Source organism: Coprinopsis cinerea (assembly GCF_000182895.1).
Source record: "Coprinopsis cinerea okayama7#130 chromosome 5 map unlocalized cont3.5, whole genome shotgun sequence".
In the NCBI taxonomy this organism is placed as follows: domain Eukaryota; kingdom Fungi; phylum Basidiomycota; class Agaricomycetes; order Agaricales; family Psathyrellaceae; genus Coprinopsis; species Coprinopsis cinerea.
Window position 1 is genome coordinate 2,480,378 of NW_003307540.1, and position 22,663 is coordinate 2,503,040.

The 22,663-nt window shown below is 51.7% G+C and overlaps 10 protein-coding genes across 10 annotated transcripts; 4 read left to right on the forward strand and 6 right to left on the reverse strand.

Annotated features, from left to right (window-relative positions):
• Positions 1–167: 167 nt before the first annotated feature.
• Positions 168–1,531, forward strand: CC1G_01448 (imprinted and ancient; the record flags this gene model as incomplete). The annotated part of the gene is made up of 6 exons (XM_001837484.2): positions 168–282; positions 347–461; positions 525–1,026; positions 1,082–1,187; positions 1,241–1,302; positions 1,364–1,531. 6 exons carry the CDS (start codon positions 168–170, stop codon positions 1,529–1,531), a joined length of 1,068 nt encoding a protein of 355 aa, XP_001837536.2.
• A 194-nt stretch (positions 1,532–1,725) lies between these two features.
• Positions 1,726–4,117, forward strand: CC1G_01449 (succinate-semialdehyde dehydrogenase; the record flags this gene model as incomplete). Its single annotated transcript, XM_001837485.2, has 14 exons — positions 1,726–1,878; positions 1,934–2,027; positions 2,087–2,202; positions 2,290–2,361; positions 2,428–2,463; positions 2,523–2,555; positions 2,613–2,619; positions 2,676–2,702; positions 2,755–2,811; positions 2,871–2,877; positions 2,933–3,065; positions 3,134–3,309; positions 3,366–3,590; positions 3,646–4,117. The coding sequence occupies 14 exons, from the start codon at positions 1,726–1,728 to the stop codon at positions 4,115–4,117; spliced, it is 1,608 nt and encodes a 535-aa protein (XP_001837537.2).
• A 126-nt stretch (positions 4,118–4,243) lies between these two features.
• On the reverse strand, positions 4,244–5,626 carry CC1G_01450 (fumarylacetoacetate hydrolase; the record flags this gene model as incomplete). Its single annotated transcript, XM_001837486.1, has 8 exons — positions 4,244–4,475; positions 4,532–4,646; positions 4,705–4,762; positions 4,829–5,030; positions 5,096–5,121; positions 5,176–5,354; positions 5,467–5,548; positions 5,609–5,626. The coding sequence occupies 8 exons, from the start codon at positions 5,624–5,626 to the stop codon at positions 4,244–4,246; spliced, it is 912 nt and encodes a 303-aa protein (XP_001837538.1).
• A 384-nt stretch (positions 5,627–6,010) lies between these two features.
• Positions 6,011–7,888, forward strand: CC1G_14691 (hypothetical protein; the record flags this gene model as incomplete). The annotated part of the gene is made up of 6 exons (XM_002911216.1): positions 6,011–6,043; positions 6,109–6,253; positions 6,313–6,387; positions 6,452–6,576; positions 6,632–6,867; positions 6,926–7,888. 6 exons carry the CDS (start codon positions 6,011–6,013, stop codon positions 7,812–7,814), a joined length of 1,503 nt encoding a protein of 500 aa, XP_002911262.1. The 3' UTR covers positions 7,815–7,888.
• Positions 7,889–8,538: 650 nt separating this feature from the next.
• CC1G_01453 (hypothetical protein) lies at positions 8,539–9,027 on the reverse strand (the record flags this gene model as incomplete). The annotated part of the gene is made up of 1 exon (XM_001837489.1): positions 8,539–9,027. One exon carries the CDS (start codon positions 9,025–9,027, stop codon positions 8,539–8,541), a length of 489 nt encoding a protein of 162 aa, XP_001837541.1.
• A 649-nt stretch (positions 9,028–9,676) lies between these two features.
• On the reverse strand, positions 9,677–10,678 carry CC1G_01454 (hypothetical protein; the record flags this gene model as incomplete). The annotated part of the gene is made up of 1 exon (XM_001837490.2): positions 9,677–10,678. One exon carries the CDS (start codon positions 10,676–10,678, stop codon positions 9,677–9,679), a length of 1,002 nt encoding a protein of 333 aa, XP_001837542.2.
• An 803-nt stretch (positions 10,679–11,481) lies between these two features.
• Positions 11,482–15,341, reverse strand: CC1G_01455 (hypothetical protein; the record flags this gene model as incomplete). Its single annotated transcript, XM_001837491.2, has 10 exons — positions 11,482–11,958; positions 12,013–12,052; positions 12,103–12,188; positions 12,241–12,268; positions 12,322–12,725; positions 12,782–14,077; positions 14,129–14,641; positions 14,692–14,724; positions 14,780–14,900; positions 14,956–15,341. The coding sequence occupies 10 exons, from the start codon at positions 15,339–15,341 to the stop codon at positions 11,482–11,484; spliced, it is 3,384 nt and encodes a 1,127-aa protein (XP_001837543.2).
• Positions 15,342–15,967: 626 nt separating this feature from the next.
• Positions 15,968–17,320, reverse strand: CC1G_01456 (hypothetical protein; the record flags this gene model as incomplete). Its single annotated transcript, XM_001837492.2, has 2 exons — positions 15,968–16,331; positions 16,409–17,320. The coding sequence occupies one exon, from the start codon at positions 17,318–17,320 to the stop codon at positions 16,424–16,426; it is 897 nt and encodes a 298-aa protein (XP_001837544.2). The 3' UTR covers positions 15,968–16,331; positions 16,409–16,423.
• A 1,754-nt stretch (positions 17,321–19,074) lies between these two features.
• Positions 19,075–20,252, reverse strand: CC1G_01457 (RNA-binding protein Cwf29; the record flags this gene model as incomplete). The annotated part of the gene is made up of 5 exons (XM_001837493.2): positions 19,075–19,388; positions 19,420–19,656; positions 19,725–19,981; positions 20,039–20,191; positions 20,248–20,252. The coding sequence occupies 5 exons, from the start codon at positions 20,250–20,252 to the stop codon at positions 19,075–19,077; spliced, it is 966 nt and encodes a 321-aa protein (XP_001837545.2).
• An 87-nt stretch (positions 20,253–20,339) lies between these two features.
• On the forward strand, positions 20,340–22,459 carry CC1G_01458 (eukaryotic translation initiation factor 3 subunit 7; the record flags this gene model as incomplete). Its single annotated transcript, XM_001837494.2, has 6 exons — positions 20,340–20,882; positions 20,940–21,055; positions 21,109–21,241; positions 21,298–22,019; positions 22,118–22,310; positions 22,367–22,459. Exons 1-6 carry the CDS (start codon positions 20,376–20,378, stop codon positions 22,457–22,459), a joined length of 1,764 nt encoding a protein of 587 aa, XP_001837546.2. The 5' UTR covers positions 20,340–20,375.
• Between the last annotated feature and the right edge of the window lie 204 nt (positions 22,460–22,663).

Genomic DNA, 22,663 nt, shown 5'->3' on the forward strand with positions numbered 1-22,663 from the left:
TTCGCCCGTACCTCTTCTTTATATAAGGGGCTTACGAGCAGGCCGTTCCTTGGGAAGAAGATTCTTTCTCTTCGAAAGCGCTAAACAAATCATCATCCATCATTTAGACCCATCAACGATTAGACAGAGGGCCCTAGGATATCACATAATCCGGAATAGCCATTCCGATGGTTGCTTCACGTTCGTCATCTCCCTCTAGGGACTATGCTCAGGAAGTACAGGATCTTGTGGCCAGGCTGGCTCAGGATCCAGAGAAAGAGGGTGTAGCATCCGAGGTGGAAGGTGAGCAGGCCGTCCGTTGCAGTCTGCGATGATCCAAGGCTGATTGAAAAGATACAATGGACAGTTTTGCAGTCGATCTATGGTGACGATGCGATACGGTTATACCGCCCCAATGGAAATGGAAATGGTTATGGAAGACCACTAGATCCGGACGCAATCCGCTACGAAGTTGCTCTAAGGTAGCTTCCCGCTTGTTCTGCAAAGCCATGTTTCACCGGAATATCTAGATTCTGAAAACCTAGCTTTCCTTCGCCACACGAAGACGTATCTATAAAGATCCTCGTCTCGCTACCGCCCTCTTATCCTGCGTCGTCCCCTCCGCAGCTCCAGCTACTATCCAAATACATCGGCGCATTTGGCGTAGATCCCAATTTGTTTGGATCTATACTCCGAACCTACATCTCGCTGAACGGGGTCGAGTTCGTCCCAGAGCAGGTGTGCGTATTCGACGGCGTGCAAAACGTTCTGGATAGATGTGTGGCATGGTACGAAGAGCAGTTGAGCTTGGAGAAGGCTGGGCAGTTGGTCAGGGAGGAACAGAAAGAGGCTGCGCAGAGCAATCGTCCTGTACCAGACGAGAGCAGTGTCCAACGGAAGGAGAGCGAATACGACGCCCATGCAGCCGACGATCCCTCGCAAAGTACAGAGCTTCCGCCTGGAGTGGAGGTGTTCGTTGCGGAACCGATTCATGACCGGAAGAGCAGCTTTGTCGGTCGTGCATGCCGAATCGAGCATCCCTCCCAGGTATGTGCCGACCGATGGACACGATTCGTAGAACTATACCCACCATCACATACAGGTCCCCCAAATCCTCTCTCACTTGATGTCAGATAGACGAATAGCCCGAGCCGCTCATCCTGTGATCAATGCCTGGCGATGTCAAGTCGGAAACCTCACCCATCAAGGTCTGCCTTGTATCGCTTCTCTACAGCCTTCCGCTGATCAGGGACCCGGTTAGACAACGATGATGATGGCGAGACAGCAGCCGGTGGCCGTCTTGCCCATCTCCTGCAAATTTTGGTGAGAATCTGCCATAACTGTGAATGCAAGGATGCTGAAGGAAGCTTCTAACTGCATCCAGGAAGTAAACAACGTCCTGGTGGTCGTATCGCGGTACTTTGGAGGAATCCATCTTGGGCCTGATAGATTTAAGCATATTAACCAAGCAGCTAGGAACGCGCTAGAGCTGGGAGGTTTCCTCGACTCTCCAGAGACTACCAAAAAGCATGTAGGAAGGGGTAGAAAGTAAAACTACAGTCTATATACTTCACTATCATATCTCAAACAATCTTATCTCCCCGCGGCTCCTTTACGGATGCAATCCATCGCGCCAAGCCCCACTTCCGTCGCCCAAACGAATTTGGAACCCCTTTTTGCCGGTCCAACCTCTCAGGCAGCTATTCGAAATACCCGTGAATAGGCTACTATAGCCCGGCGGATCCCATGCGTTTCCCAACGCGTACCACTACATTCCGCTTCTCTGCTCTTCTGAGCACAACGACATCGCCGACGAGGTGTTCCAGTCGTCTCTTGTTTCTGAAGCTTTCACCTGCGACACAACCACGGAGAAGGATGGCAAGTTCTCAGGCTGCCGTGGTTCGTACCGTTTCGTTATCGTTTCGGAATCTACTTCTAACGTAGGGCGGGGCAGTTTGGTCTCAATGACCCTAGTTTGATCAAGTTCCAAGGCCTAATCGACGGAAAATGGCTGGACGCAAAGAGTGGGGAGACTATCCTTGTCACCAGCAAGTCGCCTTTCCCCCCTATCGCAACTGCATGACCCATGTTCTGAGCGCCAACTTAGATCCTGCAACGAATGAAGAGTTGGGTACTGTCCCTGAGATGGGTCTGGAGGAGACGAAAGAAGCTATCGAGGCTGCTGCCAAGGCGTTTACGACTTGGGGTCGGACGACTGCAAAGGTGTGCACCCTGTCTGTTCCTTGAAGCTCTGTTCTAACTGTCGAAATCGACATCGTGGTTTGCTATCTGAATGGGTTGTGTGTCTAGTACCGACACGACCTCCTCATCAAATTCTTCCAGCTCATGCAACAACACCAGGACGACCTGGCGCGTCTCATTGTGAGGACTACTTCCTCGTGGTACCTTGACGTCATACCCTAACGCATATACGGGTTACTTTCTCAGACGTTAGAGAACGGGAAGACTTTGACTGAAGCAAAGGTGTGTGCATTCGACGCTTTGAATGGGCTGTAACATGTGCTGAGCAGGGCTGCTGATAGGGCGAAACGGCGTATAGCGCGTCTTTCATTGAGGTTTGTGTCCCCGGCTTTCAGACGTGTCCTATGTCGCTGACTTGGACTTATACTTAGTGGTTTGGTGAGGACACGTCGTTTACGAGAAATGGAACCAAGAACTGAAACCTCGGTCTACAGCTGAGGAGTCTGTACGAACATACGGAGGTCTGCTCTCTTCTATGCTCGTTCCCAAGCTTCCTTCTAACACCACTTGTAGAGCAAATCCCTTCCCCCTTCCACAACGTCCGAAACGTCGTCGTCAAACAACCCGTCGGTAAGTCCTATTCGTATTCTTCTGCCTTTCTTGTCTCTCACTGACGTTCCCTCGAACAGGCGTCGTGTGCGTATCTCTCTCCAAGGAGGGTCATTCAGAGCCGGTCTAATAATGAGTTCAGATCGATCCTCACACCATGGAACTTCCCATCCGCAATGATCACCCGCAAGCTCGGTGCCGCCCTCGCCGCAGGGTGCACAGCTGTCATCAAACCACCTCCTGAAACACCGTTCTCCGCTCTTGCTCTCGCCGAGGTGCGTTCTCTATCCGACGATGCAAAGCGCAGCATAAGCTCACCTATCCACTTCGAATCCACCACCAGCTCGCCGCCAGAGCAGACATCCCACCCGGCGTGATCAACATTGTCACCACCCAAAAGAACGTCACTGAAGTCGGTCGTGAACTCTGCGAAAACAAGATTATCAAGAAGGTTAGCTTTACGGGGTCTACGCCTGTCGCAAAGCTGCTATACGGTTTGGCTGCATCTACGTTGAAGAAGTGCGCTGTTCTCCAAAATCCTCTTACCCATGACTGACGTTTCTCCAATCATTCAGGGTCTCTCTCGAAGCGGGAGGCAACGCGCCCTTCATCGTGTTCGATGACGCCGATGTAGACGAGGCCGTCGAAGCCGCCATTGTCTGCAAGTTCAGAGGGAGCGGTCAAACATGCGTCTGCGCCAACAGGATCTTTGTTCAATCTGGGGTCTACGCCGAGTTCGCATCGAGGTTGGCTGAGCGTGTCGCGGCTTTCAAGGTCGGCAATGGACTGGAAGAGGGAGTGTAAGTGTCTTCTTTTCACCTTTCTTCTCGGTTCAGACTCATGACGGCAACGCAGAACCCACGGCCCACTTATTCACGCAAAAGCAGTCGAAAAGGTCGAGCGACACGTCGCCGACGCGGTCTCTAAAGGCGCACAGGTGCTCGTAGGCGGCAAGTCAATCCCCAACTCTTCCTTCTTCATCCCCACCGTCCTCTCCGACGTCCCCTCCGACGCAGCACTCAACACCGAAGAAACGTTTGGCCCTCTCGCAGCCCTTACCAAATTCGAAACCGAAGACGAAGTGATCAGGTTGGCGAATAACACTGATGTGGGATTGGCAGGGTATTTCTTCTCGAGGGATGTAGGCAGGGTGTGGAGGGTCGCGGAGGCGTTGGAGGTGGGGATGGTTGGTGCGAACACGGGGTTGATCAGTCAGGCTGTTATTCCGTTTGGAGGTGTCAAGGAGAGTGGTTTGGGAAGGGAGGGTGGACCCCATGGTATTGAGGAGTACATGAACACCAAGTTGATTGTGTTTGGAGGGCTTTGAAAATAAGTGTATATTATTTTGTATTTTGAGAACAGACGAGTGGGGGACCTGCCGCGGTCATGTAACGAACGGAGAAAGGACGATGCAAACTCTGTGATACTGTACTTGACCTTGTGAGGACGGGGACTAGAGCTTGGAAACGGTAGGCTCGGCCTTTTCTTCGATGACTGGGTTGAAGAGCGTTCCAATACCGTTTCCAAACCAGAGTTCCATGTTATCGCCGTCCTTGAGGTATACGGGTGGCTGTCTGACGAAGCCGACGCCTTTGGGGGTTCCAGTCAAGATGATAGTTCCAGGTTCGAGAGTCGTGCCCTTGGACAGCCAAGAGACAGTCTGTCGAACGCTAAAGATCTGGTCACTGGTCACGCGACATGGAATCAGCTCGAGACACTCTCGAAGGCGGCAAACACGCACGATGTATTTCCATCCTGCAAGACTTGGCCGTTAATTGTGGATTTCAAAGGGACAACCTGAGGGTCTGGAATTGCATTTGCAGAGACGATGCAAGGTCCGATAGGGTTTGTGTTGTCTGCATCGAACAGTTCAGAACTTTTTGGCCACTGCAAGATCCGAACATGGTACCCTACCGAAGCCTTTAGAAAAACTCCATTGTGAAATTGCGAGTTGGTGTTTCCGGAACGAGACCTGGAAGATCGTCATTTTGTTTGCGTCAGAAGAGACTTTTGGCTAGAAGAACGGTTGAGAACATACGTCATTTGCCCCGGTGTAGCCAAGGACGTAGTCGAGGGCGTCAGCTTCGGATACGTTCTTGGCTGGTTTACCGATGACGATGGCGAGCTCTACCTCATAATCCGGGAGGTGCTCCTCGGGCGGCTGTGCCGCGGTAGGGATGATAACAGGGGCGTTCGGACCGATTATGGAGGTGACTGGCTTGTAGAAGAGAATGGGGAAACTGGACGAGGATTGTGAATTAACCATTGAGTGCTGCGGAGGGACAAGACGCCTAGGAGAGCTTACGCCGGTTTGGCCATCTTGGCTTCTTCCTGAAAAACCGTTAATAAATGGCCTTTGAAGGCGCATTGAAAGGCGAAACGTACTGCATGGTCAGAATAGTTCAAGCCCAAGCACCGTACGATCTTGATGTCCTCTCGCGAGAGAGGAGAAAGGAGAGTCTTGACAGTCAAGACAGAGTTTGTGACCTGCGCGGCCGGGTCAAGGACAGAGCCAATTATTTCATGTGCTTTGAAGAGGCTGCCTTGACGGCTCGCCAATCCCACTGGGTATATTCCAGGACCAATACGAAATCAATTGGATTTTTTTTTATCGCGGTTGTATTACAAATTCGTCAGAGATGCACAAGGTCAGAAGGCATGGCTGGCGATGCTCACCATCGAGATGGGGGTCAATCGGCTGGCCAATGTGGACTCTGGACGTTTCAGCTGCGACGAACCGGATTAACCGCGTCCATTGCTGTGCAATCGTCCGTTTCAGCGCGACAAAAAAGGGTTAATGATAAGCAGCGTTGCTCACTGTTCTGATTGGTGCCATGGTGGTGGTGGTAGGAGAACAAGTCTGCCGAGCGGGCTATTCTCGCTGGGACTCAAGGTCTTCTGTCGTGTCATTTGTCAACGATTGTGCGAGACCGTCGTGCTTCGGCAAGGACAGGGGCAGATCACAATAAACTGGGAAAGTATTCCTTTATCAGGCACCGACGTCACGTTAAGGAGAGAAACGGTCACATGACGGTATCGCGGGGAGATGATCCGTTTCGGGCCAACTGACGCGCACAGGCTGTCCAAAACCAACAACTTCCATAAATGATTTCATTCATCTGTGTCTCTTTGTTTTCAACTCCCCGGTTGCCGTAAAACGCCACCACCCTTTTTCTTTCTTCAACTATCATCTCCAATGTACAGTTCGTCGCTCACAGCGATGAGGGAGACCCTCCAGGACGCTTTGGACCAGGTTAGCCGGCTATGACGACGTACCACGAGGCATGCAGCGTGTTGACTCCCCCAATCCCCCAACAGATCACTTCGACACGTTCGTCAACGGATACAAGAACTCGCGCACTTCAGACCGTAGAACGCTGTTTGGCCAAAGCGCTCGCCGACGAGGAGGATCGAGAGGGGTTGGATAGCTTCCTGGCTCTCCAATACACCTTTGAGTGCAACGGTGCGTTGGGCGCTATCACCGTGAACCTGAAAGATACTAATCAGTATATTGGCCTCTAGTCCCTTTAAGACTTCTCTCATGGTTATGCATCGCTACCACCCAACTCGACTCGCTCATCAAAGGCCCTATCGATGGTGCGCCCTTCCTTTTGTTCTTGTTCTTCGGCGGAATGGCGGCCATTAACGAAGTACAACACAGAATCACACGAGCACGAAGTCACCACCCTCGTTTCCCAAATAGTGCTGTCACTCTGTCTCCTCCAAGGCATCTCCCTGAGCCACCCGAGCTGCAAGGTGTACCTGGGTCGCCGGTACCCGCAGGAGGTTAGGGGTTTATTGGCGTTCTCCTATTGGCTCGCTGGCTCATAATTGTTATTAGGTCCTCTTGGATTTGCTCTTAGCATCACGACACCTACCTTCTTCATCTTCCCGCGATTCCGAAAATATGTGTCGTAGACAAGGCATACTGGAACAACCCCTAACGTCGCTGGTCCTCGACACCCTCCTCTGCATTCTCGTAGACTCCTCATCGGCACTGCGCGTGTTTGAAGACGTTGGCGGACCCCAGGCAGTGGTAAGGATACTTAAACGCGCGGGAACACCAAGAGAAGTTCGGTACGTTTTGCTTCCTCTCTGGCACTATTTCACCCGATCACTCACGTTGGGAGTGCAGGATGAAATGCTTGGAGTTCCTGTATTTTTACCTCCTTGATGAGACCGCGTCGGGGCCGGAAACCAATGGGGTAGACGAAGACTCACCTTTAAGCTCGCCACCGACAGTGCCCAACTCCCCAGTCAATCGCCCCTCGAAACCGTCCGTCAGCAGCGGCACCCCGCCAGCACACCCAGCCTCCAGATACGGTTCTTCAACATACGCGTTTTCTGATTCTTCTGATTCTGGAAGGTCTTCGCGTTCGGCTTCGGGGAGTTCCACGCTTTCGTTTTCGTCCACATCGTCCAATGCCTCGTCTTCTACTGCACCCTCGTCAGTTTCTTCTTCACCTGAAAAACACACCTCGTTCAGCAAATCGCCGTTGCGGGCTCGGTCGCCTGAGAAGCCCTCGTATCGACCAAAAACCGGGCACCCCCGAACACCTCCACACTCGCCACCACTAGATCCCGCCCGTTCGCAATTCCGCTTCCCTGCGAAACCACCCCAGCCAAAAGCGATGGCGATGCTCAAGAAAGAGATCGACTACGTACCTATGAGTCCGAAGAAAGCCCAAGTTGCCGCCATCCTGGGTCGATCGCCAGGACACACGCCCAAGAGCAAGAGCATGAGCGTGGTTGATTCCGGGATCACGCCCAAAGAACGCGTCCAGACCAAATCTCGACTCCAATCAGCTGGGACTGTGCCCAACTTGTCCAACTATAGCTATTTGTCTTCCTCGGAGGATGATTCGGTTTTAACGCCTAAAGCCGTTCCAAGGATTCCAAAGTTTTTGGTCACGGGGAATAAGAGGACGACGGAGGAGAAGAAGCAGTTGTTGGGGACGATGCTTGGGAATGTCGATGCGCTTGTTGAAGGTGTGAGGAAGGCCGGTATTTGGGGACTGGCGTAAGGTTTTTCAGTGTTTTTTCTCCCTCTTTCTTGCCATTTTGATTTTTCTTTTTTTATTTGTGATTTTTTCCTCGGCGTCGAGCGCTTGTCGAAAGCTTCACTTTTATTTATTGGACTCTTGTCTCTCTCTCTCTTCATCCATCATCTTTCCTCTCTTTCTTCTCTCCTCATTCCTTCGTTACGCCCGTATAGAGTCGTTCAGGCTCCATGGACTCGTGTCGCTAATAGTTCGCTATCGTGTTATCGCTGCTTTCTGTATAATTTAGGCACTTGATCATTGTTGTCGTTGTCGCCGTCCTAGCTAGTTACCTCGTAGTCTCTCGTTTCTCTCTCTCTATCTCTCTCTCTCGATACCTCTCCCAACACACTCTCGCAGTGTCGCCTTCGTTTCCTTTTCTTCCCTTTTTTTGGGCTCATCGTTTGTCGTCGTTTCATCCCTTTTCTCCCCATTTTCATGGTCCTTGCAGTGTCTGCACTTTGACGAAAAGTTACGGTCTCATTCATAGCATTTGTTTCTTTCTTGTCGTTTCCTTGCAATAGAATGAGCATTTCATTAACTATGTGAGTATTAGATTCGAGAGTACGACAGAGTCCAGAACTGAGCAAAGGGAAGGGAGTTGTAGCAAAGCAGGTGGGTGGTGGGTAGTACTGAAAGTTGAGCGAAAGTTAGGTGTTGAGATTTTGTGGTCGACGAGGGCAATATGTCGCCTCGAGTCCACCGACGTTCATGACCGCATTTTACCGACGTTATCCACCGACGGAGCACCCCACACAAATGTCCTGCTCTGAGGATCCAACAACTTGAGCCCTGGCCACCTTGAATCCAAACACTGCAAAATCCCTCTGCCATTCGCTGGCTGGGTGGTGGATGGTGGCGGAGGAGCGGGGACGGTAGGTGGCAGCGGTTCCGACACGACGATATTCTCCGCCTTCAACTTTGAATTCTCCTCTGCCTTCAGCCCTTCTCCTCCAACAGCTCCAGCCCCAACACGCGTAACACCCGTGGCGTTTGCACCCTTTACATGTTGTGTTGTTGAGCTCTGGGATTGGGATTGGAGGGCTTGAGCTTCTTCGTCTACATCGTCGAATACGTCCTGCTTGACGGCGCTGATGGAGTAGGCCCATACTCCTGCTGCGAAGGCTCCCAGTCCTAGACCGACGATGGCGTTCCGGATGCGGTAGGGTTCGCGGGCGCGTTTGAGGCCTGGCGACATGGTCTATTTTTCGATGTTTAGAACGGCGGCATGTCGGGGAGGGCGTTCCATAGAAGTCGATTCCGGTCGGTTGGTTCATGTAGTACAAGTTGGAGGACGTCCTAGAGTCAGCAACAGACTAGCTAGACCTGGGTGAAGGGTACATACACCAGCTCTCGGCCTGTAGCTCTTCTGCGACTCCTTTTTATCGGCGTACATATTGCTGAGTTGTCGTGGCTCGGGTTCAAGAAGATAAAGATGAAATCGATAGCCTCTGCTTATAATCCGTGCCTCGAGGCAAATAAGGGCAAAGGGGAAGGAAAGAGGGTCGGACGAGAGGAAGAGCGGTGAACAGGACAGAGAGAGCCGCCAGGAGAACCGCGAATTGTTCTGTGATCGCCGGAACGTTACGCTTTTAAACGCCGGCACTTCGAAAAGTTCAAAGTTTTCCTCGAGGTCAGTGCTTCAAGGTTGCCAAAGCACCATTCATTTCAAGTCTATGTAGTAAAGATGGTCATTCTATCGTACTGGTTTCCGCGTCCGTGAAAATACGTGGGTCTAAGTGTCTAGTTAAAAGGTTGCGTGAATATGATAGTATGGAGCCCATGTCAAATCGTTCAATGAACGAAGGTATTACTCATGAGTCGTGAAGTATTGTAACGGATAGTAATCAAAGGGCGAGGGCATCTGGGCCGGTGGGGACTTCCGCAGCATCCACGGTGGCCTCGACAGCCTCTTTAGCAACGCCGACAGCATCAACATCGGGGGCACCGGGAACTGCGACTTCGTCCCGGACACGGATGCTAACACCTTCGTTCAAGAGGTCGGCGACGGGATTGTGTCTCGGCTCGGCGGGAAGCGAGAGGTCCGGAGTGGAAGGAGCAGTGGGTGCATCGTCGTGCGGGATGTGGACGGCATGAAGCTTCCCTAGGCCTCGCTTGAGAGCAAGGGCCTCTGGGACAGCGACGGCGGGGACAGCTGGGGCATCCACGACATCAGTGTCCTCGGGGACATCGAGGTCAGGAACCAGGGATGCAGCATCGACGTCGGGAACTGCGACTGGGATCTCCGCCCGCTCAACATGCTCGGGGAGAGTGATGTCAGGAAGAGTGTCTGAAGGGGCGTCGGGGACCGCGACGTCGGGGGCACTGACTGGGATTTCTGCGCGTGCAACATGCTCGGGGAGAGCGACGTCGGGAGCAACGTTTGCTGGGACCGCGACGTCGAGGTCGGGAACAGCGACGGGAATCTCGTCACGCACAACATGCTCGGGGAGAGCGATGTCAGCGACGGCAGGGTTTGCGAGCTCGACGTCGACGTTGGCGAGGTCGGGAACAGCAACTGGGATCTCCGAACGCACAACATTCTCGGGTAGAGTAACGTCAGGAAGTGGGTTCAACCTGTTGATCTGGACGGGGGTGTCCTCTCTGCCAACTTGAACACCCGGAATGAGGACGGGTGCAGCTCGAACGGTGGCAAGGCATGCAAAGAAGAGGGAGATGAAGACGCGGGTTTGCATGGTGTTTGAAGGTGCTTTGCGGTGAGAGTGGCTCGAGAGTTGCTTGGGACAGCTGAGAACTGCTGAGGAAATCGGGAAGTTGTCGAGGTCGCTTTTAAAGCTTTGAAGTGTCGCTGCGGGTGACGTAGACCGCCAAACATCTGGAGTGAACATGGCGACGTATGTCGTAAATCAGACACTAGAACCCCGAGGAAGACATCGGTTAATTTGGACAATGAATTACTTTGGGTGAAACATCAGCGCTTATTAGGAGCTGCTGGCACAGATGCTCCTCATTCGAAGCGAATGCTTGCACACAGAGAGGGTCCAGCACCGTGCCGGTCACGAAAGAACCACAGACGATGTTCTATTTGGACCCTGTAAATGTTTGGCTGAGCTGTAAACACAGCGCACGAAGCTGAAAGCAGGGCTCACCAGCTACAAACCGCGTCCGATGGTCCGTTGACGATGTCAACACTAAAAGTTAGCTTCGGCATTCCTGATTTTAGACCCTACCCCGCAAATATATTTTCCGACCTCGAGCCGAGTAGAGACAGCCTCCGCTGACACAGGGAAGTAAATGGGTGGGACGACCTTCTGCACCGTCGGGTGTCAGCAGGCTCTCCAATATTCAGAGGATATCTAGTGTGTCCATGAGTAGTCCTGCGGGTTGGAGCCATTATTGGACACACATCATTCGAACGAAACTGCGAACGCTCTGGGTATTTTTTGGAAGTCGAGGAACCCTGAACGGAGGCGACGATCGCCGATTCCGGTCTCGGTACCGAGGTCGCGTACATAAACGCGAAGGAAAAACCTGAGCGGCCGATTTCCTACCCACCAATCTCATCGGTCCGCTGAGCGAAGACAGGACAAACACATCTATTAAACCTGAAAGCCATCGAAGTCAGAAAAGTACGCAAGATGAAGGATAACCAAGTCTCACTAATAGTACAAATCGACTCAACGGGCATAAATCACAAATCCCAATCTTCCAACGCAAAAGCCAAAACACCAAACGCTGGAGCAGCCTCAGTAGTACCCCCAGCTAAACTCTCTACCCCTCTCCTGATAAACCGAACTAACCCATCCACCTCCCTCGAAATTTTCTCTATCCTCCCAAAGAAATCACCGTCATCCACCCCTCCCATCGTCTCATCATACAAGAACGAGGTCGTCGTGGTATCTGGTGGGCCACGCCCCTCGCTCTCATCGAGCATCTCGTCAGGGTCAGAGTCGTCGGAACTAACAAGGTCGATATCCCTGATCGAATGTGAGAACCCGATGACATTGCGTTGTATGCGTCGTTGTTTACGACTGCGATGCTTGAGGACGATAGAGTGGCGTGAGACATCGTGTGTAGCGGTCGTATCTCCCGCGAAGGTGACGAATATATTGGTGAAATGGAGGCAGATGTCGAGGATAGAGATGATGGATTTGTGAAGAGCAGAAGCCTGTTTATCTAATTTTAGCGCAGACCCCTCAATGCCATTGATTGTGAGACGAACATTCGGCTTCAAAAGACATCTGCCTTGAATTTTGTCAAGGCTAAGATGCAAGTTAGGATTTGTGACAGGGAAGATAGGACGACAACGTACTGGTCATCATGAAGAGTAATGATTTCGTCCAGACTTTTGGCCTTGTCGAGATCTTCGTGGAATTTCAGGATTTGGACGTGAAGAACCTGGGGTGAACGATCAGAGGGGCTCGAATGGCAGCGTCTAAACTGGACGCACATAAGTCGTCAAAAAGTTCAAGAGGGTACTAACACAACAGTCAATCATTTATTTACTGTGAAAGGCGTCACTCGGACTTACTTGGCGAACCAACTCAGCCGACTCCTCATCGCATAAAACACTTTCAACTCCTCCTTCAACCTCTGGTGTCGATCATTGTCCTCTCTAATCAATATCCTTTCCAAAACATGTTTCGCCCTCCGAATCTGTAACAAGAACACAAAGATCTCGCTATAGATTTGGACAATCTCCGGTCTGAAGATATAGGTCAAAGGAAAGGGGACAGCATATTCGACTGAGAGACCTTCGATGGCTCGGACGGTGCGGTGGATGTTCCTGTCTTTATCCCTGTGTCCGCGGTATGAGAGTCGCACAAGGGAGAGTTGGATCCATTCTTGACTCCCGGGGGTTAGGTTGGAACGGACAACGTCCCCAAATGCAGTGTTTAGGAAATGGAAGTCGGACCATGCTTGATTGGCGTCCATCTATTAAAGCAACATTAATGAGTACGAGGCCATATGACAGCCAATGCTAGCCTCACCTTTGTAAAGACGACATCCAAGAAATGCGTGATAGCGTCTCCCTTTCTCATCAAGAACAAGTCTTCAAGGGCATTTACGTGGCTTCGCAAGTCGCAGTCTTCGAAGAGCAACTGAGACAAGAAAGCGCCAGTTTCATGACATGGCTCACGGAGGTGGTCATTGATGATTGCGGAAAGGGAGTCGACGGAGACAGAGAACAGGCTCCTGGGACCGTCATCGTTTTCCTGAGGTTCGACATTTCGCGGATGAGATCGAACGAGATCGGCGAAGAGAGGCCAATCGGCGAAGCCATGGGCTGACAGAGGCACTCCAAGGGCTCGAATGAGACCGGTGGCCTTCCCGGTTCCTAGAATGAGCTTTGCTACATGTTCCAGGAATGTAGGGACAACACTTTGCCTCGATGCTGAACCTGTTCCTCCCTCGGCCTCTGTCTCCGAAGACAGTTCACGCAGAGAATATCCGTCCTTCCAAAAGTCTGGATCCAGCAACCCCATACTCAGCATCCCGACCCCAATGCCGTTATATTCGATGAAGAACTCTTCCTCTAGGTCGCCTGGATTCTGCTTGTCGCTAAATGTTGCGACATTCATACCATTCCGAAGCCACTTCCCCACCATACCCCAGATCGGCTCGGACGACGAAACGAATACGCGGAGGAGAGTGTTGCCAGTGACCACGGCATTCCTCTCCATGTGTTCCTGTAAATGCGAGAATAGGGTATCCAGAAGTGCCGTGGAAAGCGTTGCCGATGACCTCCAAAACTTGCGTCGAGTCGAACCGGCCGGGTATCCAAAGACATCCCGGACAATCGTTGACAAAATCTCGAAAGACTCGTCATATTCATTCCGGAGGGTCTGTTCGGTGTTGAGAAGGCTGACAACCAATGGTTCATCCAAGTTTTCCAACCCAGCACGACACATGTCTTCCTCCCGCTCTGCACACCAAGCCTCGAACTTGCGTATTTCGAAATCGATTGCATCGGCGAACGCTTCTGCTGTCTTGGTTTGTGGAAATCTGAGGTTTGGTATAGGTCGACTTTGACCATCGGCAGAGGTGATGCGATTGGCGGATTGTGCGAAGACGTGGGCGACAAAGTGGCGAAGGTGTTGGACAGTAGTTGCCGTTTTCCCAAGGGATTCAAGAATGGATGCTTGCGATTGAAGGCTTAGGTGGATCAAGCGGGGAGGGGAAGACGTCAGGACCATATTGTCGTTTTCCCACGTAAAGACGGTATTCTCTCTTCCCTGAAGTGCTATGAGCACCTCCCGAACCATGTCTTCTTCGTTAATATATTTCTAGAACAACTATGAGACTGAGATAAAATGGTTGAGACGCGACGAGCGTACCGGAGGGGCAAGCATGTCGAGCGCGAGTCTTTCCTTGCGAGTACGTGCTCCGGCTCTCTCTATCGAAGGCCCAAGAGTAGAAGGATCCCCCAAGTCAAACGACCGGGAAGGATCAGCGTCTGAGCGCCATTCCTTCCTCCAATATTGCTGATGCTGTAACTCGCGGAACGCTTTGGCGTGTTCTGGAGAGAAGGGCTGTCGTGCCTCTTGCGGCGGTGTGAACTGAGCATCCGTGGAAGGTGCACGCTCAGCCTCGTCCATGGACAGAAGAGATGAGTCATCGTCATCCAGAGCAAGGTCGTCCGAGTTGAGAGGTGACAGGGAGGGGGTCGTATCCCAGTCATCGCCTATAGGATCCAAGATGCCCTCCCAATGGTCGCCTTCAAACGGCTCCTCGGCGAGAATTTCAGCCCATGTTAGCGGTGGTGTCGATGGCTGGGGATTCTTGACTCTCTCGAGATACAGGTCTGCATATGCAAGAGAGGCTGCTGAAGGGGGTTGGGCGAGGGCGATCTGTAGGACGGGGTAAGTATTACCTCCTGTCTCCAAACAAAGTCACTGACGAGAAATTGAAGATGATCTGGGATCTTGTTCGACTATAAAAGCCGTGTGTCAGTGATTCGCCTTGTCCAAGGTCTGAGAGAAACGTACCACCACAGGTGCATCAAGGTCGCTCTCATGACTTTCAATATGGTCCTTGAGCTTCCTATAACAATGCTCAAGACTAGTCGCCAACTCCTCTTTCAAATTCACGCGAGCTTTCAAGGCATGTCTGCACAACGAACAAAGGATTAGCACCCAGTCATAAACGCTCAGAACCAACTGACCCACTTATTGTACGGTCAATAACTTCAATATCCACACTGGCAGACGGTTTACTGATCGTCGTCGGTTCCAGTTGCCTATAAGCATACTCCACGAGATCCTTGAAATCGTCGCTCTCTTGGTCTTCAATTCCAGTCACTTGCGTAACCAGTGTTTGACATTGTGGTATTATTCTGGACCTTGAGCTCCGTGAGGGTGGTCTGAAGGAGAGACGCGATTGTGTGCGATGAGACGCGCTGGACGGGGGTCGGAATCCTATGCTGGTTGAGGGACGATGCTGGGAGATGCTAGAGGAAGGCCGAGACGACGACGATGGTCGCACGGAGAGACTAGAGACTGGTCTTGGAACCGGTGTATGTAGCGATCTCGAGCTCCCAGATGGATTCATTGTTAAGTCAGTTCATGGTCGACGCTCAGCAAGCACGGAATCCCAAATCCAATGCCGAGAAAAGTCACGCATTGGGCACGTGGATCGAGCGCCCTAATTTGCCCAATGCAGCGCGTAGCGCGTCTTGAAATAAATCATTTGGCGGGGAGGCTGAAATGTAAAGGTAAACAGTCCAAGGTGGCCTATGACTATCAGGATGTCAGTGACAGGAAGACCTCATAATCCTGCCGGCACCGAAGAACACGAAGGCGTACAGTGTTTGCGCCAGATGTCCCCTAGCGCTTCTCTAGACTCAGTCGAGATGACATGCAGCTGCTCCAGTACCTCACTTAATATTAAGTACAAACTCACGCTATCTACTAGCTCGTTTTCCATAACACCTGTCTGTTCTACGCCTCCGAGCAGCATGGAGACCCCGAAACTGGGGGAGAGTCCATTGCTTAATTCAACAATTGAACTGATGTACTACTCTTCGACAGTTTCCTTAATACAAAGACGTTGCTTCAAGGCTAAATCGCAAGACCTTGGAAGGCACTACGTAGTATTCGCGGGAAACTTAGAGTTGACGGGGATCCATAGATCCGCGTCTCAGATCCAAGAAGTGGGGAAGATGGGAGGATATGGTGAGTAGGAGAGTTGGTATTATAGACGTAAGAATTAAGCCAGTAGAGCAGTCAAGTCGTACAAGGCCACAAGAGGTACAATACTGCACTTCGAATCGAACATCGTGTACATAGAGCTTGAGCCTACCCTCGGAACCGAGGTAAGAGTGGAAGGAAAGAGGTCATAGACAAGACTCCGAAGGGAAAGGATAGTTGAAAGAAGAACGCAAGAAAACGCACGAGATCCAACGAGCTCGGAAAGGAAGGCATAGTAGGGTGTATTAGAGTAAAGAGCTTAGTCCGGGTCAACGGTACGATCGAGGGAGAAGGGGGCGCCATACTAGGCAAAACCCAATCGCCTGCGTTCAATGCAACCATTCCGGAAATCCTGAAACACGAGTCCAAAAGGAAAATATGAGTGACCATGGTCCTCAACAGCCGTGCTAGCAGAGAGAAACAGCTTACCTGACACATCCCACATTAAGAAAAGGCTAAACCTGCCCAAGCACCGACAGCACCAACAACAGCACCTCCCGCCGCCGCTTTTAACGCGGATGTGGACGACCTGGGCTTTTCGGGAGCATAATCTGCAGAAGATGATGATGCGGACGTCATCTTCTCAGTGACCTTGTTCCTTTCAGCTTGCTGGACGCGCGCCAAAAGCTTCTCGACCTCCTCTTCGTCCCTTCCTATAACGAGTAGACTTTGATCATCCCCTTCGACCTCGTTCGTGACAACGCTTGCAATGAAACCTGTATCGCGAGCCGTATCGGCAATAACGTGGACATCAGCCTTGGGAACGACGTAGATCGTAGCCTTCTCTGCGTATGCGGCTCCGAGGCGAGAAATGAACAGCTGGCGTTGCTCCATGCTCATGGTTCTCGAAAGGGGTTTCGTCTTGCGCTGCGAGACCGGAGCGTTCGAAGGCTGGTGCGTGGCGGACTGAGAGAATGAAGGTTCAGTCTGGCAGGTGGCATGCATTTTGGGTGGTTTCTCGTCTGGGATTGAGGTGTAAGAGTCGAAGAAGCTGGAGTTGGGCGTAATAAGAGTTCCTGGCATTGGCGAACTTGGTGAGGACTTTGGATAGCCGGTCGATTTCCTCCCTTTGGGAGTGGCAGCTATCAGGGTCTCCTGCCACTGTATTACTCTCGCCTTGTGCTTCCCAGTAGGTGTCGTGCGTCCATCTTCCTCTTCAGTGTCGTCATCGAAAGCCCCTGGTCGAAGAAGATTCTCAACGATTTCTTCCGAAGTGCTGGAAAGGGAGACAAGGCTTTCGGCTGGTTGGAGGGGTGGAATTCCAGAAAGTCGAGATTTCCTTCGTCGATTGTGAATAACCTTGTCCTCCTGTTCGCGAGTTGGAGATGACCCGATATACATTGACCCCATAGCATCATTGATATCGTCCGCAACTAGCTTCCTTCTTCCCTTAACAGGGGTAGTGGGAACACGAGGAATGGCGTCTCCCTCTTCCTTCACTGGGGTTACTGGAGGCAGATCGTCCACGAAAGGGCATCCAGAACGTGGGTGGCCTGCGCGAGGTCGTCCGCACTTGGTGCAATGGGGGACTCGACGGGGCGAGCTGCCCGCGGTATCGTTCTTGGTGGTTGTACTGCCGCGAGTCTTCGGTGCCATACTGTCAGTTGAGGCCACCACCCAGAGTCGCGTGCGTTAAAAGGCTCTCAAGAGTGCGGTCGCGAAGAAAGCCAATGTTTATAGGAGTTTTCGCTGCAAAGAACAATGAGCTCCGGGATCCATGCCAACGGTGCACAAAGGACTAGCTTGCCTTTATGACATCGTCGGTGTTCTTGCCTTTCGTTCACAATTTGTTTTGAACGAATGGGATTGAGTCGGTCAGAGTCAGGAACAGATTGGGAACGGAGGCGCTCCCGCGACGACGGCGGTTGTTTGTTTGGCCAATCGCGGCGCGAGATCGACGCGCTGTTGACGCTTGACCCTGGATCTGTTTCTTGTCCTTTGTTCTTTCGCTCAACGAGACGTTTCGACCTTAGGGACTCGAAAATATCTATAACGGCTCGGTGTGGCAAGGTGCGACGACTTGCAGTCGTGCTCAATTTGACGAGGCTCAGGCCAGACTCGGGAGTGGGCCACGGTGTTCAGATGGCCATTTCTTCAAGTGCACTTCTTGAAACCTTGCCGGTGCATAGATAAATCGGCTGGCTACCGAAGCCTCGTCGTGAAACTCAATCCTGACATGAACACATTTGACAGTGGGTCAATCCATCTTCAAACGTTTCTTTCCGACCTCACATCTCGGCTCTCCATCCCGATGACCTTGGTCCCAGTCGTGGAGCGCTCTGAATTCTCCGAGACATGACATGGGCAGCCCTTGACCTGAGTTGGCACCGGACATACATGTGGTCACTCTCTGCAACATCTCCTTCCAGGTCCTTCCCAAATACGATTATCGCCCGCATGCCGACACATTCACTGCATGGCATCGTGTTTCAGCTTGTCCCTTCTCTTTACCCAACAGCGCTCGATTGTGCATCCGCACATCGTTAAACCGTGCCGCATTGGCGCCAATGCTTAGAAGCTCATCCCTCCTTCCCATGGACTCAGGTCGAAACATAAACTGTGAGTGCCCGCTGGTTATTTTGGGCAAGTCCCCCTTCTCTTGCTGTGGAATGCCGCCCACCTATTTTGCTTCTCAATATTGGAGCCGGGATGCCATCCCTACGCACCTGTGTGTATACTAGATCGAATAAACGATCTGAGGGCCCAATGTCACCACCCCGAAAGCACCAGGTAAATCCTGATCTATCTCAGTACTATTCATTTGCTTGAAATATACCTGTGCAATGGATATGCCCCCAGCTTTCCTGACAGATCGCCGAGAGGGGAGCTCGAATCAAATAGAAACTCGCGAAGTCTCTTTAGGATTCGTTTCCAAATTAGATGGCCTCCCTCTGTTTTTGTTAGAAGCATACAGCGCCAATCCTATGTCCTTTTCCGTTAATTTTGTATAACTTCGGGAGGTACCTGAGATAGTTGTCGTGGTGCACCTGATGGAATCCATCCTGTTTAGATGAGCGGATCAGAGAGAAGCCAGTAAGGACTGTATTATTGTTCTGCAAGGTATCCGAAAGAAGACGCGCATTCTTGGTGACATTCTAGTCCGAGACGATAGTACGGGGTTGCCCCCCGGATGTGAACATGTGGAAATGATGATAGAAGCACAATGAAACGAACTGGGGGGAAAGAGCATTGGATCTAGTCGCGCATCCTTCCGGACTGTCCTCTCGAGCGCGGTTCATCGTCATCGGAATATCTTGACCTGCGCCGGGAGTCATAGTCGTCAGGTGAATAGCTTCGTCGACGTCTCCCGTGATGCGGAGAACGGCTGCGAGAGTCCCTTCTTCTTCGTTCATCTGGGGTCCTCGAACGGTCCCGACTCCTCCTAACATCGCGTTGGTCCACACCCAAACTGCTCAACAAATTCTCAACTGCCCGAACACCTTCTGATTTCCCCTTCTTTGCCTTTTTCTTCTCCTTCTTCTCCCTCTTCCTAGCTTTCCGTGCCGCCCGCTCCTCGGGTGTCTCGTCCTTGTGCTTACTTTTGGACTTCTTCTTTTCCTTCCCCTTCTTCTTGGCCTTTGCCTCCCTTCGCTGGGCGATGAGATAGTCTCGCATAGGATCCTCAGGGTCAATTGACGCCCCCGTAGAATCAGACGAATCTGATTCCGCACCATCGTCTATCGCAGAAGAAAGACATAAAACTTAGCACGACAGATCCATACGGCAATGTGAGGAACCAGCGCACCTTCAATCAGCTCTGGCGCAGCATTGAAGACTTCTTCGTCCTGCTCCACCCATTCACCATCAGCGTTCTTAACCTTGGGTTGCTTGTACTGCTTAACATGGTCAACCCGCAGCGTGCGCTCTAGGACCTTGGCACCATTGAGGTTATCAACGGCGAGGATGGTAGAACGTTGATCCTCATACATGAGAAAGGCAAACCCTCTGGGTTTCCCTGTTTCCTTGTCACGAGGCATGTTAATGTCCATGATTTCGCCGTATCTGAGGGAGTCTTGGTGTCAATTCAACTGAGCCTGTGGGTAGAAACTAAGGACGTACTGCGAAAAGATGGTGATGACATCTCCCTCAGTCAAGTCATTGTGCAGTCCACCAACGAATATTCTGGCAGAATCTTTGTACTCGTCGTGCCACGACGCAGTCAGACCAAGCTCGAGCTCCCTCTGGTTGATAGCATTGATTTCCCGAACTACGCTGTCGAAGTAATTCAGTCAACCGACGATGACCGAGCGCGACGAAACACGACCTACTTCATGGCTAAGAACAAGGCAGCAATAAGTTCTCACGCGCGAATTATCTGAGACTGAATTTTTTGTTACAATCAAAAGCGACTCGCGATCTTATCGACGACGACGACCAAGAACGACCAACTAAAAAAATGGCCTCGTTTTCGTTGCCAACTATTCACGACAATCCAGATGGTGGCTGGGGACCATCGACCTCGACCAACTTCCCAGAACAATTCAAATTCAAGGATATTCCTTATGCACCCTTTGCAAAATCCGACAAGCTTGGTCGAGTCGCAGACTGGAACGAGTTGGCCCTAGATGGCAGGCAGGCTGCTCAGGGTCTCTCTGCTCAAGCTAATAGGGGAGTTGGAGCTGCCGGACGAAGACGCGACGGTGCCCAGGCGTTCGGCAGTGGAACTGCCAGTGCCTTCGCCTACTTCCATGCTGAAGATGAATCTTCATTCTCGCTTGTCGACAACAAGGCTACTGCTCCTCGACGAGGAACTGGTTTCAGCCGAGGCCGTGGAGGTGTCAGAGGAACCAGCTATACTTCCAGGGGCGGTGCTCGAGGTGGCCGTGGAGGAACTTCTGGTGGAAGGGGCGGTATGCAGAGGACTGTCGCGAGCGGCAGGAGAGGCTGGAGGGATTGGGAAAAGGTGCTTCTTGTTCGTGAAAAAGCAACGAACCCCCTTCTGATTTTCCATTCAATTCAGAACAATCGCACTCGAGAATCATCTGTTGTCATCTCACCCTCCTGGCAAGTGCTCGAAGAAATCGAGTTTCATCGCCTCGCAAAATTGCGACTCGAAGTTGATGAACCCGATGAGCTGTGCGTATGGTTTCTCGACTTCCTGTCTTATCTTGTTCTCACTCGAGATTCAGTGATTCTTACGGCCGCATCTTTGCTTACGACAAAACCTATGACCGTATTACTACCAAGACTGAGCGACCTCTCCAATTGGTGGATCGTATCAAATACAATCCCACTACTTCAGATGATCCTGTGATCCAACAGGTTAGTGAAATTCCAACAGACCTTCTGTTGGCGTCTTTATTTACCGTTTCAAATAGCTCGTTAGCAAGAACGTCGGTAACGTCTACACGACCGACATCATCCTCTCCGTCTTGATGTGTGCTCCTCGTTCGGTGTACCCTTGGGACATCGTGATCGTACGAGAAGGGAATAACTTGTTCTTCGACAAGAGGGATGGCGGTCCCTTCGATACTGTCACGGTCAACGAGAATGCGGCCGATCCTCCTCAAGACCCCACACCTCCCAACCCTAACAACCCCAACGAGAAGCCGGTCGTTCCAGAGACTGCCTCAATCAACACGGCTACCTCTCTCTCCCTCGAAGCCACCTACATCAATCAAAACTTTGGGTTCCAAACTGTCATCGAGACACCGCCCCCTCCTGCTATTGACTTTGCTCATGCCAACCCCTTCTACGGACCGGACGAGACTGAGCCTTTGGCTTCCTGCGGTTACCGATACCGTCTCTTCGATCTTGGTATTACTGAAGACGAGGACATCAGGCTGTGTGTCCGAACAGAAGTAGACGCCTATTCTCCTGGTCAAGGAAATCCCCGTGAGGGACAAGGCCTCGTCACCATTCGCGCCCTTAACGAGTTCGACCCCCGTGCTCAAGGTTCAGGAGGCGCCCCCGACTGGCGCACCAAGCTCGACTCCCAGCGTGGTGCCGTCGTCGCTACCGAAATGAAGAACAACAGCTGCAAGCTCGCCAAATGGACTGTGCAGAGCATCTTGGCTGGCGCTGATCTCATGAAGATCGGGTATGTGATGCTGTCTCTCGTCGGGCGCTTTCTCCGCTCTTTTCCATCACCATCCCATCAAATCTATAATACTAACTGCCGCACGACTCTAATTTTAGATATGTCTCTCGTGCTAACCCTCGTGACAACACCCGTCACGTCGTCTTGAGTACGACTTCAATCAGGCCCACAGACTTTGCCGCCCAATTGAACGTCTCATTGGCCAATGGATGGGGTATCGTTCGTACCATCATCGATATGTGTATGAAGATGCCCGAGGGCAAGTACGTTTTGGTTAAGGATCCCAACAAGGTACGTGTTATACTTCGTTGAATGGGGATGTGCAACTGACTGACTATTCAATTAAGCCTGTAATCCGTTTGTACTCCGTGCCCCAAGATACCTTTGTCGAACAAGACGAGGATGAAGGATCGGAGGAGGAAGACGAGGACGAGGCGTGATTGGATATGTGTCGCCGAAATCAACGCAGTGAACGTTGATGTAGATACTAGTCCACGGTCCTTTGATGCCCACCATACACCTTGGAGTGCATACAAAATCTTGGTCCTTACCAACGCGTTCGAGATAATCCATTTTCGCTTTCCCGATGAGAGACACTGTGAATCCCAAGCGCGAACGGGGCTTACCCGAAGGCAGCCTAAGCG